Source organism: Recurvomyces mirabilis (genome assembly GCF_035927965.1).
Source record: "Recurvomyces mirabilis strain CCFEE 5264 chromosome Unknown scaffold_17, whole genome shotgun sequence".
NCBI classification, from domain to species: domain Eukaryota; kingdom Fungi; phylum Ascomycota; class Dothideomycetes; order Mycosphaerellales; family Teratosphaeriaceae; genus Recurvomyces; species Recurvomyces mirabilis.
The window spans coordinates 452,985-467,562 of NW_027041951.1; the positions used below are offsets into that span (position 1 = coordinate 452,985).

At 52.7% G+C, this 14,578-nt stretch overlaps 4 protein-coding genes across 4 annotated transcripts; 3 read left to right on the plus strand and 1 right to left on the minus strand.

Moving 5' to 3' along the window:
- Window positions 1-87: 87 nt before the first annotated feature.
- Window positions 88-2,775, plus strand: LTS14_006706 (uncharacterized protein; the record flags this gene model as incomplete). The annotated part of the gene is made up of 1 exon (XM_064839399.1): window positions 88-2,775. The coding sequence occupies one exon, from the start codon at window positions 88-90 to the stop codon at window positions 2,773-2,775; it is 2,688 nt and encodes an 895-aa protein (XP_064693141.1).
- Window positions 2,776-3,092: 317 nt separating this feature from the next.
- LTS14_006707 (uncharacterized protein) lies at window positions 3,093-8,368 on the minus strand (the record flags this gene model as incomplete). Its single annotated transcript, XM_064839400.1, has 4 exons — window positions 3,093-5,719; window positions 5,773-6,237; window positions 6,682-7,081; window positions 7,139-8,368. The coding sequence occupies 4 exons, from the start codon at window positions 8,366-8,368 to the stop codon at window positions 3,093-3,095; spliced, it is 4,722 nt and encodes a 1,573-aa protein (XP_064693142.1).
- A 228-nt stretch (window positions 8,369-8,596) lies between these two features.
- On the plus strand, window positions 8,597-11,699 carry IMD1 (inosine-5'-monophosphate dehydrogenase; the record flags this gene model as incomplete). Its single annotated transcript, XM_064839401.1, has 4 exons — window positions 8,597-8,995; window positions 9,144-9,288; window positions 9,742-10,326; window positions 10,525-11,699. The coding sequence occupies 4 exons, from the start codon at window positions 8,597-8,599 to the stop codon at window positions 11,697-11,699; spliced, it is 2,304 nt and encodes a 767-aa protein (XP_064693143.1).
- An 848-nt stretch (window positions 11,700-12,547) lies between these two features.
- Window positions 12,548-13,119, plus strand: LTS14_006709 (uncharacterized protein; the record flags this gene model as incomplete). Its single annotated transcript, XM_064839402.1, has 2 exons — window positions 12,548-12,810; window positions 12,864-13,119. The coding sequence occupies 2 exons, from the start codon at window positions 12,548-12,550 to the stop codon at window positions 13,117-13,119; spliced, it is 519 nt and encodes a 172-aa protein (XP_064693144.1).
- Window positions 13,120-14,578: the final 1,459 nt, after the last annotated feature.

Genomic DNA, 14,578 nt, shown 5'->3' on the forward strand with positions numbered 1-14,578 from the left:
CTCCAGCAACGTGCTGAAGGTACTTTTCTCTGGGTCGCCCTAGCATGCCGAGAACTTGCCAAACCGAAAGTGCGCTCAATGAACACTATGACTGTGTTTTCCAGACTACCATCTGGCCTCACCGCGCTCTATGATCAGATTCTGTCCCAAATACTGGAGGATGAAAGCCATGGCTTGAGTGAGCACGCTCGGACCGTACTGAGAGTCATGACAGCAGCCTTCCAGCCACTCACCTTATGGGAGCTGGCCATACTCGCGCGTGTAACAGAGGAGACCGCTGAAGATCGAGATCTGATCTTGGAATATCTCGACCTCTGCATTTCGATCGTCGCAGTAAGGAGAGACGTGGCGTATTTCGTTCACGACTCTGCCCGCGAGCATCTGCTGAAACGCCAGGACATCGTTCCGTCTGACAAAGGCGTGGTCCATGCCGAGCTCGCGATAGCATGCTATCGCTATTTGAGCGGTCAATCACTCATGAACGATGACATATCATGCGACTCTTCTACGGACATAACAGGAATCGCCAGCACGCTCATACGTAAGTATCACAGCTATCCTGTGGTGTTCTGGTTGGAGCACATGCGTCTAGCTGGGGATCGTGTCATCGGTAGCTTCGATGTGGAAGATGAGTTCCTCTCCGAAGACTCTCCGACGCGGCAGAAGTGGCTCGATCTTTACTGGCATCGCAGACATCAACCATGGGAAAAACAGCCGCTCAACTTTGCGGCAATACATCTGGCAGCATACGGTGGGCTCACCTGGCTGGTACTGTCTCTCCTGAAGAGCAGAGATCAGGGTGAGATCAACCGCCGAGACGGACTCGGCTACGATTGCTTAATGTGGGTCGCTGGTAGAGGGTGGACGGACGTCGTCAATGTCCTGGTGGATCGATCCGCGAAGCTAGATACGACGAACGATCAGCTCTTGACTGCTGTATATCTTGCAGCAATCAATGGACACGCCCCCACGGTCCGTATGCTGATTGAAGCTGGTGCAGATGTAGATTGTTGTGATGCACGAGGCGCAACTCTTGTGCACTGTGTGACGATGCATCAGTATATCGACATCCTTCAATACTTGCTGCTTTCAGGGGCGGAAGTCGACGTACCAGACGCCCGCAACCGTACTGCCATCTTATGGGCTTGCAATGGAGGTCAGCTGGCTGCTGTGAAAGTACTGGAGGAGCATGGTGCAGATTTAACTCAGCTGGACAGGGAGGGCATGACGCTCTTGCACCATGCAGCTGGGCAGGGCCATTTAGAGATCGCTTCGTTCTTGCTCAAGAAGGGTGTGCGCGTTGACTCCAAATGCTACGGACGGTGGACACCACTACACGAAGCCGCCTGGAACGGAGAAACCATTATAGTCGCATTCTTGCTCAAGAGCGGGCCCAATCTAGATGAGCGTACGGGCGAAGGTCACACGGCTTTGCACCAGGCATCTTGGAATGGGCACACTGATTGCGTCAGACTGCTGCTCAAGCATGACGCTCCTGTCGATGCGGTCTGCTACGATGGTAAGACAGCGCTGCACCAAGCTGCTTGGCAGGGTCATGATGAGGTGGCGAGGGCGCTTGTTGATGCGGGTGCCTCCTATCTCGTGCGTAATCACGGTGGAAACACCGCGCGCCATCATGCGGAGGAGAACGGAGCGGCCGAGCTTGCAGCCTCACTTGCCTTACTCGCTCTGGATGAAGTATCGTTGGGTGCTTCTGCAACAAAAAACGCCAACTTGCCCTACGCCCCAAGGGCCCCACCGGAACATCCAAAGTTCAGCGCTATCCATCACAATGAGCACGATCCTGCAATAGAACTGGACCCAGCAATCATGGCAGCCATACCAGGTGATCCATTTGCCTGCGACTGTAGTCACCATGGTCATGCTGGGTTCTCTGTGCCCTTACGAGTACGAGCGAAGTACTCCGATGGAACGGAGGTCGTTTTCTTTTGCAAGACTTATGGTAACCAGGAGATGTTTCGCAGTGAGTACTTTTCTCTCGAGACCCTGAGCACGACGCTACCAACTTTCTGCCCGAGGCCGCTTCAATTTGGTCAGATGCAAGAGACTGATCACTTCTTCCTTATGACGGAGTTCATCGATGCAGAGTGTACAGGCAACGCCTTGACCGAACGCTCACTGGCCGAAAAGCTCGCGAGTTTGCACGATCAGCCTGTTCCTATTCCAGCTGGTCACAGATCACGTATGTTTGGATTCCCAATGAGTGCATATTGTGGCTCAACTCCCCAAGACAACACGTTTTGCGCTTCGTTGGCGGAACTTTTCGCTGAGCGACGACTGGGTTATATCAGTCGTCTGTGCCAAGTACGGCATGGCGCCGATGATGAATTAAGGACATGGGTGGATCGCATGACTGAAAGGGTTGTGCCTGCTCTGCTGCAAGACGGACATTTGGGGGGAGACAAACCTATTGTGCCTTCGATCGTGCACGGCGACCTCTGGATGGGAAACCAGATCAAGGGTCGTGTAAGAGGCTGGTCTGGGTTACAAGCCACCACGTATGATCCCAGCTCGGTCTATGCGCATAACGAATATGAATTTGCCATTATGCGTCTGTTCGGCGGATTCCTGGCTGGATTCTGGTCCCGGTATCACGCGATAAAGCCAAAGACGGAACCCATCGAGGAGTACGAGGATCGCACCAGCCTTTACTCATTGTATCATCTGTTGAATCATTATGCCATGGATTGTGGAGGCTGGCGAGACGATGCCATTGAAGTTATGAAAGAACTCTGGGATAAGTATGGCAATTGAACACTTACGCCATTGACAAAAAGTCTGCACATCTTCCAGCTTTATCGCGGGCCAACAGCATAGCTTTCAATGGTATACATCCGCCGAGTGCGTACTCGACTGCGCGCGCGATGATTTTGGAAAGCCGACACAATATCTTGATATTTCTCGTCTTCCGCTGCGGCATTGTTATCTGGCCAAGCGCACCGCCGAGCTCTCGCAGGACAAGCTCGTCATCAAGGAAACATGACGTCTTCCGTTCCACTGCATCTACGCTTCGATGACGCTAGCATGCTTTCAACGCTCAATCCAACCGTCTGGCAAGACTCAAGGTCACATCAGACAACGCGGTAGCTCTCTGGTGGCCCAAGATAACTTGGCCTGATACCACCCAGATTCACCCACGCCGTATTGAGCACAAGACCAGGCTCCAGCGCCCAAATTTTCAGCTTGTGCGCACCAGGACCTGAGTAAGTGAAGTTGCTCGTGCTGGTCCACGCACTATTGGCCACTGCCGTGAGCCAGCCCGTGGGATTGGCACCAGCTGGCTGATCGATGATGTACTGCACAGTCTTTGGTGTTTGGTTGTCGAGTTGAATGGCGTACTTCAGTGGGCGATCAGGAATGGTATTCAGCGATGTAGTGGTGGCGATGGTGATGTTCAGTACACCAGCTGCCACACTCGGCGAGAAAGTGTAGAGGTCATACTCAAGCATTGGTCCCGAAGAGGTAGACTGCGAGGCAGCCGTGACGGGGAAGAGCGTGACGCCCGATAGCGTACGACTGAGGCCAGGGATGACTTTGTAGTCAAGAGCGCTTGCGTTGGCGGATGTCTTGCTGCTCCAGTGCTCGAGCTCAATGGTGATATGACCGTCTGACTCGACGAAGCCGTTTGTGAAGTTCGAGGGTAACACAGTATGGTTGTATGGTAGCATCAATTGTGGCATCGAGTACTGCGTGCCGTACAGTGTCTGCTGGTCGTACATAGTAGACTGCGCTTCTGAAGCAGTGATGTTGATGAGAACCATACCGCTGCCTGGAGGGCACTTCGACCAGTCAACCGTGGCGTAGACTCTGGCATCGGTTGAGCCGTTGGTCGAGAGCTGTCCAGATGCCTGAGAGAAGCTGACGAAGCTTGCATTGGCGGAGAGCTTCCAGCTGAAGGGTTTGGTGCCCATGTTGAAGATGTCGATGTATTGGCTGCTGACGCCATAGGGGTCGAAATTTGTGAAGGTGAGGACTTCAGACGAGAGTGTGTGGTACATGTCATCACCCGGCACTGTTGCATTGCTGTTCTGGATGGAGACGCCCATATCGCCAGCAAGATCTCGCTCCAGGTTGGCGACCCACTGCAAGCCAGGGAGGGCTTGACGCATTGGCTGTTGCCAGTATTGGTAGCCAATATGTGTTTGGTCCATCATGTGCGCCCACTTTCCGCCGAGGAGGCTGTTGTATTGCACACTCAGCTGGTGGTCATGTGCGAACTGATCGAGTGCGTGTTGTGCCAAAGCATTCGCACTATTACGGCCTTGCGAGGCGTACAGGTTGTTCTTCGCCACAGTGATCATGATGTCGTAGTAGGTGGTGGCTGCTGTCACTGCGTGATAGACCATCTCAAAGAAAGCAGGCTGAATCGCCGCTGGAAGACTGTCGTAGATGCTCTGAGCAACTGACTGCATAGCTTGCCACTCTGCGAGAACTCGATCCGCTTCGCTGTAGTCGATTTGGCTGTACGTCGTGGGGTCCACAAGTTCGAACTTGCGTCGTCCTGCCGCAATGCTATAATTGTTCATAAGTGCACCTGTCTGTGCAGCGACCGACTGTCCAAACTCTCGCGCCGCCCAGCTCTCGAGCCATGTAGGCACACTAGCCTCATCATAGGCTTCCATGTCGTACGCGATATCGAAGAAGTGGCTGATTGGCAGCTCAAGAGGCTTCAAGTCGCCAACATTGACCACCCAGATAGTTCGCGCATCACGCTCATAGGCCAAGTGCATCTGCTCCCAAGTCTTCTGGAGCTGTACAGTGTTGATCCACTTATAGTCACGAGGGTCTCCGACGTAGTCGAAGTGGTAGTACACGCCAGCTCCGCCGACACGGTCGGTCTCGTTGGTTAGTGGTAGTCGTCGAATGTCTGCGATGAGATTAGTACTTATCGGAACGTGGGATAGCGTTGTATACTCACTTCCAAAGTTATCATCCGTCCATAGAAGAGTGATGTAGTCCGGTACTCGCATGCCAGCTTGATAGTATCCCTGCACTTCCTTGTACAAGCACCACATCTGAGGGACGATGTTTGGGTCCTGGACCGAAACGTTTCCCCAAAGATTGTCCAGGATCTCCGTCTGAGCAGCCACAACACTTTCCAGCAAAGCGGTCTCGATACCTGAGCCCAATGCAGTGTCACCAGAGCCACGCATACCCATGGTAAGCACGCCCTCGTACGGCTTCGAGCGCTGAACTCCCTCTACGAAGAAAGGATAGATTGACTGGTTATTCGTGTTCCACTGCCAAGCGCCTTTGCCGAATACATTCCACTCCTTGGTTGCGCGCATCATCGGCTCAGTATGAGAAGTGCCCATGACGATGCCGTACTCGTCGGCGAGTGGTTGAGATCGTGCATCATCGACATCGAACATGCTGTTCCATTGTGCTGGCCACAGATAGTTGGCTCGGAGACGAAGCAGAAGCTCGAAGACAGTCTTGTAAAAGTCGGCGTTGAAGCCAGGGCCCCAAGGCGATGGTGGGAACTTCGCCATAATGTAGCCTGTCAGTGCCGGCGCCTCGTCGTTCAAGAAGAAGCCTCTGTACTTCACAGATGGTGACTTTTGTACAGCTGTTGTGTTCGTAGCGTAGACCTTGTCGTGCTTTTGCGGCGGAGAGTCGGCAAAGTAGTACCATGGAGATACACCAATCTGCTCCGAGACACTGTAGAGACCGTAGATTGTGCCTCTACGATTTGAGCCTGTATGATGTGTAAGTATACTCTATGAATTTAATCTCCGTCAAACTTCGTACCTGCAATGACCATAGCTTGTGCTACTCCAGGAATTGGATTGGCCACCATCACCGAGACATAAGCCTCCCATGTACCAGATACTGCGCTGACATCAATCTTGCCCTCCTGGATGAGACAGTCGATTATGCTAGAATTGCCGATGGTGCCTGCAATCATTACGCCGCCTTTGCTGCCATATGAAGCCTGTCCCATCTGGTGTGAAGTCCGTCCAGTGGTATTGTAGATCATGCTAGAGTTGAGAGAAGGTGCTGTGCCGTTATTGATCAATGATACCGTGCCGTTGACGCCCGTGACACGGCCGAAGTCCATTGCCACATCATCACACACTCGAAGCACAGCTGGCCAGTCATCCTGCTCGACCATGATCTGTACAGCGGCGTTGCTGGAGCCAAGAAGCATGCCGGTGCCATTGAAATTGACTGTCGACTTCTGTCCAATGGCTGCAACGCTTGCAGCGAAGAGCGCTGTAGCAGTGAAAGTGGGCAACCTCATACTGGAGTTTTGAGAGGAAGAGCAAGCCTGGGATCGCCTACCTGGAGCATTCTCGTGGGCATTCTACGTCCTTATACCATAACACGACTCATCAAAGCATGGCTATGTCGGTGCAGTTCCTCCGTGTAGATTCTCCGCCTTGGCTAGAAAATCTGTCTTTACACTCCCGTATTCGACCGGGTAAATGCAGGTCGGCATATGGGCGAATGGCTCGCTTGGGTATGACAGGGCATCTCCCCGCCACATGGTGGCGATCGACACTGGGATTCGATCGCGTGGACATGGAAGGAGACGGCAATATCTATATGGCAGGGACAGTGTCGTGAGGAGGCGGCAAATGAAAGACATGACAGTTGACCTTGTTTGTGATGGGGATGACGAAGCTGACAAAGATGAAGCCGGGCCGGTGAATTTACCCGCAGGAGATGACTGCATGACCTCGAACGCGATCGAGAGCAAGAAATGAAGGTGTTTAAGCACAACGTCATTTGTGCTGTGCAGTGTGTACGCAACCCTCGCTCGCATCATGTAGTACAGAGCAAAGCCAGGCGTTGTGATCGCATTGCAAGTCTTGTCTCGACATGTGCATTTCCATCTGAAGCACACCTCCATGACTTGGATCTCGAACTTCTGTCCCTCCTCCACCATTGCACCGCTCGACCAGCTCGGCTCCAGCCCACCACGGTCGCTGGTAGCCCATTCTCCTGCTCTACCAGACCGTGAAGAAGAGACTTCCTTCAGAATACCGCCGCGCACACCGCGATGCTCATCGTTGAGAAGCACCCTCGCTCGTGAGATAATGGTCATCTTATCCTGCTGCAGCAAGTTGTCAGTAAGGAGATTCAAGTCACACTTGGCTTTTCTTCTACTTACGGCTTGCCCAAACTCATTGCCGTATTTGAGGACTGCTGGAAAGACCAAGACTTGCAGCGGCCTCCCCGCCAGCTCATCTTCGTCAGCAGAGATACTGTGCATCCATTTTGGATCGAAGATATGAGGACATCCCGCTGGAGACTTAATTGGAATGAACTCGAAAGCGAATAGTGGCTTCGAAGAGTGCAGCTTCGCCATCAGCTGAAGTGCGTCGGCGCATATCTTCCGAAGGCCTTTCTCGATAGTATTCTTCCAGCTTGAGGGCATAGCAGTGCGAAAGATGTCCTGCAATTCGCGTACGATACTGTCAACAAATGCGTCGTCGGACTTACGCAGAGCATCAGAGTTGATGTCAGAGAGTATTGCGCGAGTAGCCTTCAGCCATGGTCTGGCCTGAGCCTCGGATCCTAATAACCCGTCAGCCCAAAATTTGCCGGTGTGCTCGAGCAAACGGATAACTTTCATAGTCGAGGCAAGCGTTGTTGCCGCACTGATCGTAGGTCGGGAAGACAGCCCGAAATAGTACTGAGGCGCGAAGCATGAGAAGATTGCTCGAGACATCAGTATAATGATGATGTATGGCCAGTATCGCTTGGGCAGGTGCCTAGTATTCGTCACTTGGGCGTCAAGCCACTTCTGTGCAGTCTCCGGAAGCTTCGAGGTATCTGACACATGGTTGGACGGCATGCTTTGGCTCGAAGAGCGAGACGTACCGAGCTTTGAACCACGCGTCGCCGAGACCGCAACGTCTTGAAGTGCGTAGAACATGCTCTCAAACTTGCTCTGAATCTCGTTGTCGGGGATCTGGTCCTGCTCGTGGTTTGCGGAGGAGATGCTGATCTTGTATGCGGTTAGATCTTTGCGGCACTGCTCGACGGCCGCCCCCTTGACATCGAGTAGCTTGCTCGACTTGTGCAGCTTGCGGCGAAGCTCATCCCGCTGTGCTCGCAGGCCCTTGATGTCCTCTGGCGGCCTTCTCTGGACCTCGTTGCGTAACTTGTCGCGCTCATACGTCAGCATCGCAATGGTGTACTTGCCTTCTTCCACGTCGGTGTCAGAGTCTTGTAAAGTAACCATCAAAGTCCGGATCTCGTCTTTGGCTTCGTGGACCTCGTTTTGCAGGGACTGGTTCTTGGTTTTGGCTGCGTTCCGCTCGCACCTCAGACTCCAGACTTGGGTTCGGGCTCTGATCAAGTCGTTCCGCATCTGATTCTGCTGACGTAGGTCCATGCCTCTGCGCGGCGGCCATAGATAGTTCCTGCAATAAGTCAACATTGGGCGCGATGCTTTGTAGTATCGTGTCGCTTACATTGTGGATGCTCTTGGAAGATGAAACGTAACCACCTTTCCACAAAGATGTCTGTTGGAAGCGTAGAATGGTAAGGTGAAGCAAGAACCTTCAAAGCACCTTCTGGGCCACCAGAATTAACCTACTTGACTCCACCAGCCAAGACAGTAATGCGCTGGGGCTATCTAATACTACTCGAGGAAGGCCGACTCCGATGCTTGAAGCTGCTCCTCGACCCGGATCAAGCCGTGCCAAGTTATGCCTCTTTGCCGGCCACCCAGCGTATCCTGTCGGCGTCCGGAAAGACGGTGGGTATGGCGGTGGCAGACCTGCTGCGTGCTATCCATGGCCACGCCAAAGAAATCATGTGTCGTCGTTACGGAGACCATTTCGTCAACACAACCAGAATCAAGCTTGTCTGCACTGTGCCTGCGGTATGGTCCGATACAGCAAAGAACGCCACTTTTAAGGCTGCTGAAGCTGCTGGAATGAAGGACATCGTTCTGGTCTCGGAGCCGGAAGCTGGTGCACTTTGTACCTTGCAAGCCATACAGCCAAATCACCTCAAGGTCGGCAGCGTCTTCGTGGTGATTGATGCCGGATGAGACACGTCATTCTATTGATCATGGCTGGACCATGCTGATAATAGTAAAAGCGGCGGCACTGTCGACTTTACTAGTATCCTACGGGATCCAGCAGCTCACACCTTTGCGTCAGGAGGAAGTCGCCCAAGGCGACGGCGCCTTCTGCGGCGCGGCCTTCCTGAACGCTCGCTTCGAGAATCTCATTGAGACCAAACTTGGGCCTGCCAAGTTCCAGCATATTCAAGCGTCTAAGCCTAAGACTTGGCTCATGGCCTTAAGTACTTCGAGGATTACGTCAGACGCAACTTCGACCCGGAGGAAGACAGAGTATGCAAAATCCCTTTCCCAGGTATCTCGGACAACCTTGACGCCGGCCTTGAAGATGGCTTCCTCAGTATAGGGTAGGGGGAGGTGATCTAGTGAGATTGGACAGGCATTTGCTGCTCGAGATGATACCCGCGGCATGCCCGTATTGTTCTAGTATACATAATACGAAGACGTTTATCACAGATGCCCCTCTTCCAAATGGCGAGTGATGTCGTCGCCGCACGTGATAGTGCTGTCCTTGGCACTTCTCTGCACCCCATAAACGTTAAAAGTGCGAGAAGCGCGCTAGTGAGTCGGTCGAAATTTGATACTCGAGTTTGCTCGTGACTTGACCTTTCTTCCTTTCTTTGAGTAAGTTGCAAAAGTCTTCACTGACGAGTCCTTCTATACTGATACCGTAATAGACATCAATATGATCGGTACCATTGACCATCAGGAGGTCGACGGCGTGAAGTTGAAGTCGCAGGCCAAGCCGCAAGAGACATCATCTACTACCACGAGCAACATGAACGGCACGAATGGCAGCATCGATGACGAGCATTTCGAAGACTCTTCCAGAGCCCTCGAGCTCTTGTCTTCCTACCCAGCCAAGGACGGCATCTCCGTCCACGAACTCATGGACGAGACCCGCATGGGCGGTCTGACTTACAACGACTTCCTTCTCCTCCCAGGCCATATCGGCTTCCCTGCCTCGATAGTCGATCTCACCTCGAAGTTGACCAAGAAGATCACACTCAAGACTCCCTTCACCTCGAGTCCCATGGACACAGTCACGGAGAGCAATATGGCTATACATATGGCGCTGCTTGGAGGTGTGGGAGTGGTCCATCACAATTGCAGTGTGGAGGAGCAGAGTGAGATGATTAGGAAGGTCAAGAGGTTTGAGAATGGTTTCATCACAGATCCTATTGTCATCTCGCCGAGCACGACTGTCGCGGAAGCGAGGGCGTTGAAGGATCATTGGGGCTTCGGAGGCTTCCCTGTAACCGGTAAGCTTTATTCCGTCTCATCACGGTGCCTTGATGTGATTCGTATGATGCAACATCTTATTAACTTTCGTTCAACCGCAAGCGCTCGGCCAGTGCGCCGGGTGCGCAGTGGACAAACCACCAACTCTGACATGAATCACAAGCAACACTTCGCACAGCTTTTACAGTATTTGGGCCCAGTAGCTGACGTATACGCAGAGGATGGCACACTTCGCAGCAAGCTTATTGGAATCGTCACACCACGAGATACCCAGTTTCACAGCAACCCAGATTCACCCGTGACTGAGATTATGTCCACCGACCTCGTCACCGCCCGCGAGGGTGTGACCCTGACCGAAGCCAACGACATCCTCAGCAAATCCAAGAAAGGTAAATTGCCACTTGTAGACGCCCAAGGCAACCTCGTCTCGCTCCTTAGCCGGAGTGATCTCATGAAGAACTTGCACTACCCACTCGCCTCGAAAGTCCCAGGCACGAAACAACTCCTCTCCGCTGCCGCCATCGGCACGCGAGAGAACGATAAAGAGCGTCTCACGGCTCTCGTAGAAGCAGGTCTCGACATCGTAATCCTAGACAGCAGTCAAGGCAACAGCATCTACCAACTCGAAATGGTCAAATGGATCAAGAAGACCTTCACGAAACTCGAAGTCATTGGAGGCAACGTCGTCACACGTGACCAAGCAGCTTCTCTCATCGCCGCCGGTGTCGACGGCTTAAGGATAGGTATGGGTGCCGGCTCAGCCTGCATCACACAAGAAGTCATGGCTGTTGGACGTCCACAGGCAACAGCTGTATTCAAAGTCTGCGAGTTCGCGGCCAAGTTCGGCGTACCATGTATTGCGGACGGTGGTATTCAGAATGTGGGACATATTGTCAAAGCTATCGCTCTTGGAGCGAGTACGGTCATGATGGGCGGACTCCTCGCTGCTTGCACGGAGTCACCTGGTGCGTACGTTGTCGGACCGGATGGCCAACTGCGAAAGTCTTACCGCGGCATGGGCTCGATCGATGCAATGGAAGACCGTAAAGCTTCTGGGCCCTCGACGGGCAAGAGCACCAACTCCGCCGCCCTCAAGGCAGCAAATAACGCCAAGAACGCCGGCACGGCACGCTATTTCTCGGAGGGCGACAAAGTGCTCGTCGCACAGGGTGTCAGCGGGAGTGTGTTGGATCGGGGAAGTATCACGAAGTTCGTTCCTTATCTTATGGCGGGCGTGCAACACAGTCTGCAGGATATCGGGATCAAGAGCGTAATGGGTTTGCAGACGGGTGTGAGGGATGGGGAGGTGAGGTTTGAGTTCCGGACAGCGAGTGCGCAGGCGGAAGGCGGAATTCAAGGGATGTTGGGGGTGGAGACGAAGTTGTATTCTTAGGTCTTGATTCAATGGTGGGTGGACGGGCGAGTGGAAGGTTTGAATGGGCTTAGAGTGTGGCGCGGAGAGGTCGAAATGCTTGTATGTCTGTAATGTCGAAATGAAATTCTCCGGGTTGGCAATAGTCGCCCTCTCTTCACACACAGAGCTGTATGATGTGTTCGAGATGCAAGTACAGCAACTCGAGTCATACAGCGGCTCAAGTCCTAAGCTGGATTGAAGCTTGACATTGAGGTTTCACTTTGCAGCACTGCCCTCGGAGACTTCTCGACAAGAACAATATATACACCGAAACGTAGCGATATCAGCCTGTCGAAGTTGTAGACTGTCTCTGTAGTATGGCGGAATTCAAACCTGCGGAATCGTCTTTTGCGAAAGTAAAGGATAAAGTTGTTGTGCTTTCTGGTATCTTCAATTCCCCTCCTCATGCTTCCTCGGGTACAGGTTTTGACTGAAGATATCTAGGTGCCTCTACGGGCATAGGTGCTGCTACCGCCTCGATCCTCCACGAGCATGGAGCTAAAGTCGTTTTTGGCGATGTTAACGATGAGGTTGGCAACGAGATGAGTAGAAGGTATGCGGGAATGGAGTTCGTGCATTGCGATGTCACGAAGTACGAAGACATCTATGGGCTTTTCTCGAAAGCGAGGGAGGTGTGTGGGAGGGTTGATCATGTGGTTTCTTGTGCGGGAATCTTTGAGCAGGGGAATTGGTTGGTGCTCACCTTTTGGACCTGAAGTGGGAGTAGAGGGATGCTAATTTGCGAAAGGTTTGACCCGGAGCTCACAATCGGTTCTGTCAAGCAAGAAGGTAATAGCAAAGTCCTGGACGTCAATGTGAAGGGTACCATGGATTTCGCCCGCATTGCTGCCGTCTTCCTCAGGAGCAGTAAGGATGACAGCAGACGCAATGGGAAGGGACAAGATGCAGACGATAAGAGTCTCGTCCTCCTCTCCAGCGTCAACGCTTTCCGGGAAAGTCCTGGTCTGTTCTTGTATCAGACGAGTAAACACGCTATTCAAGGTCTGCTTAGATCGTCGAGGAAACCGTTGTGGGAACGAGATGGCATCCGGGTTAATGCCGTTAATCCTGGGGTCACTGATACGCCGATGTGGGTTTCACCCTACCTGCCTCGCCTGCCAAGTGCTGACGCTCCGAATCAAGGGCCCACCATATAGCAGTGAAGTTCCAGGCCGCGGGTCTGTACTCGCAGTCTGCTGAGAGCGTGGCGAAGGTTATCGTGGGCCTCATTGTGGACGTGACGATGGTGGGTAAGTCAATATATATTGAAGGTGGTGATGGGTGGGAGTTTGAGGACAGTTTCATTCAGCAGCAACCTGCATGGCTTGGGGAGGAGCCTACTAGGAGGATGAGGGTCAATACTGAGGCTGTACAGAGAGGTGCTTTGTTGGAGAAGTGAAGATGTCTAGATATGGCGCCCAATAACGAACGTGTAAGTGACTGCAAAATACTCAGAGCATAATCACCATGATCGCACCGGAAGCTATCAGCGCCTGCTGTGTAGGCTCTTGTCGAAGAAATTGTTGCAGAGATAGCAAGTATCTTTCGAGAGGCAACACTAGATACTCTGAATAAAACTGCCGAGGAAGGCATTCGTAGGCTGTAGGCTAGAGCTATATAGCTATTCGCAATGTTGTATCTAGCAGAAGCATGCGTCCGCTTCTCCTCCTTATCATTCATGTTGAGGGAAATGCGACATGACTTGAACACCAAGATCGTGTAAAGTGTGGTAGAAGAGGAAATTGATGGAGACCTGCCGAATACCGGACCTTAAAGGATATCAGACCCGTAGAAACTGCTGCGGCCATTCCACTTCCATTAACAGAGACTCCTAGACCCTCACGAATCCACAAGACCCCACTTAGAAGATGCTAGACACCATCAATGCCCTACCCTCTCCATACTGCCAAAATGCAGGGCCAAGACATCTCTCTTCTTGCTGGTGGTTCCGTAAGTGCTCGTGCAACCATTAGTGTCGAGGCAGATCGGGCTGGTATAATACGAATCGCAGTACTCTCCCGCGCCAGTACAATCCGCATCCGACGCGCAGCTCGTGCCACTGCCTTCAATCTGTGTGCAATGGGCATTCCCGTCGACGTCGGGATCACAGACGCAATTCGAAGAGCAGCCCCCTGCGCCTAGGGTTCCTCCATTAGCCGCGGCAGGGTCGCATGGCACATTCGAGGCTGCAAGATGAGTCAGTGCTGCAAAGATGCCAGGTGAGCAGTGTTGATGAGGGGCTTACCTTTGGATGGTGCAGAGGTGGTAGTCGTAGTCGTTGTTCTAAAGCCACAGAGTGTTAGCTAGAAGCTGGACGAAATCGACGCGTGAAGAACAATGCCAAATAGGTCCTTGAAGGAACTTGTGATGAGTGAGCATGCTATATTGGCAACATCCTATAGTGCTAAAAACATCGTGAAAGTTTGAAAGTCTTCTGACTCGGAAGGCTGGTTGGACGGTCACATCCTGCCGAAATGCACTGCCAAGACTTCCCTCTTTATGCTGCCGGGAACATAGGAAGACGAGCAACCGGTCGAGCTATCACAGATTTTGTCGACGGTCGCATCGCAGAAGTTGCCAGCAGGACAGTCAGCGTCGGTGGTGCGATCCGTGAACGTGCCAGCATCATTCGTGCAATAGGCGTCGACTCCATGCATATCATTGTCACAGAAGCAATTTGAGCAGCCGCCGCGAACAGAATTTCCGCCGGCCTGAGCGGGATCGCATGCAGCAAGCGTATCTGTAATGTGAGGTTAGGGTTGCTTGAGGGGCAGTCGGGTAGCGGCTGACGAATGCTTACATGCAGGCGCTGCAGAGGTCGTCGTAGTTATAGAGTTGGGCAGTGTCACCGGGAATCC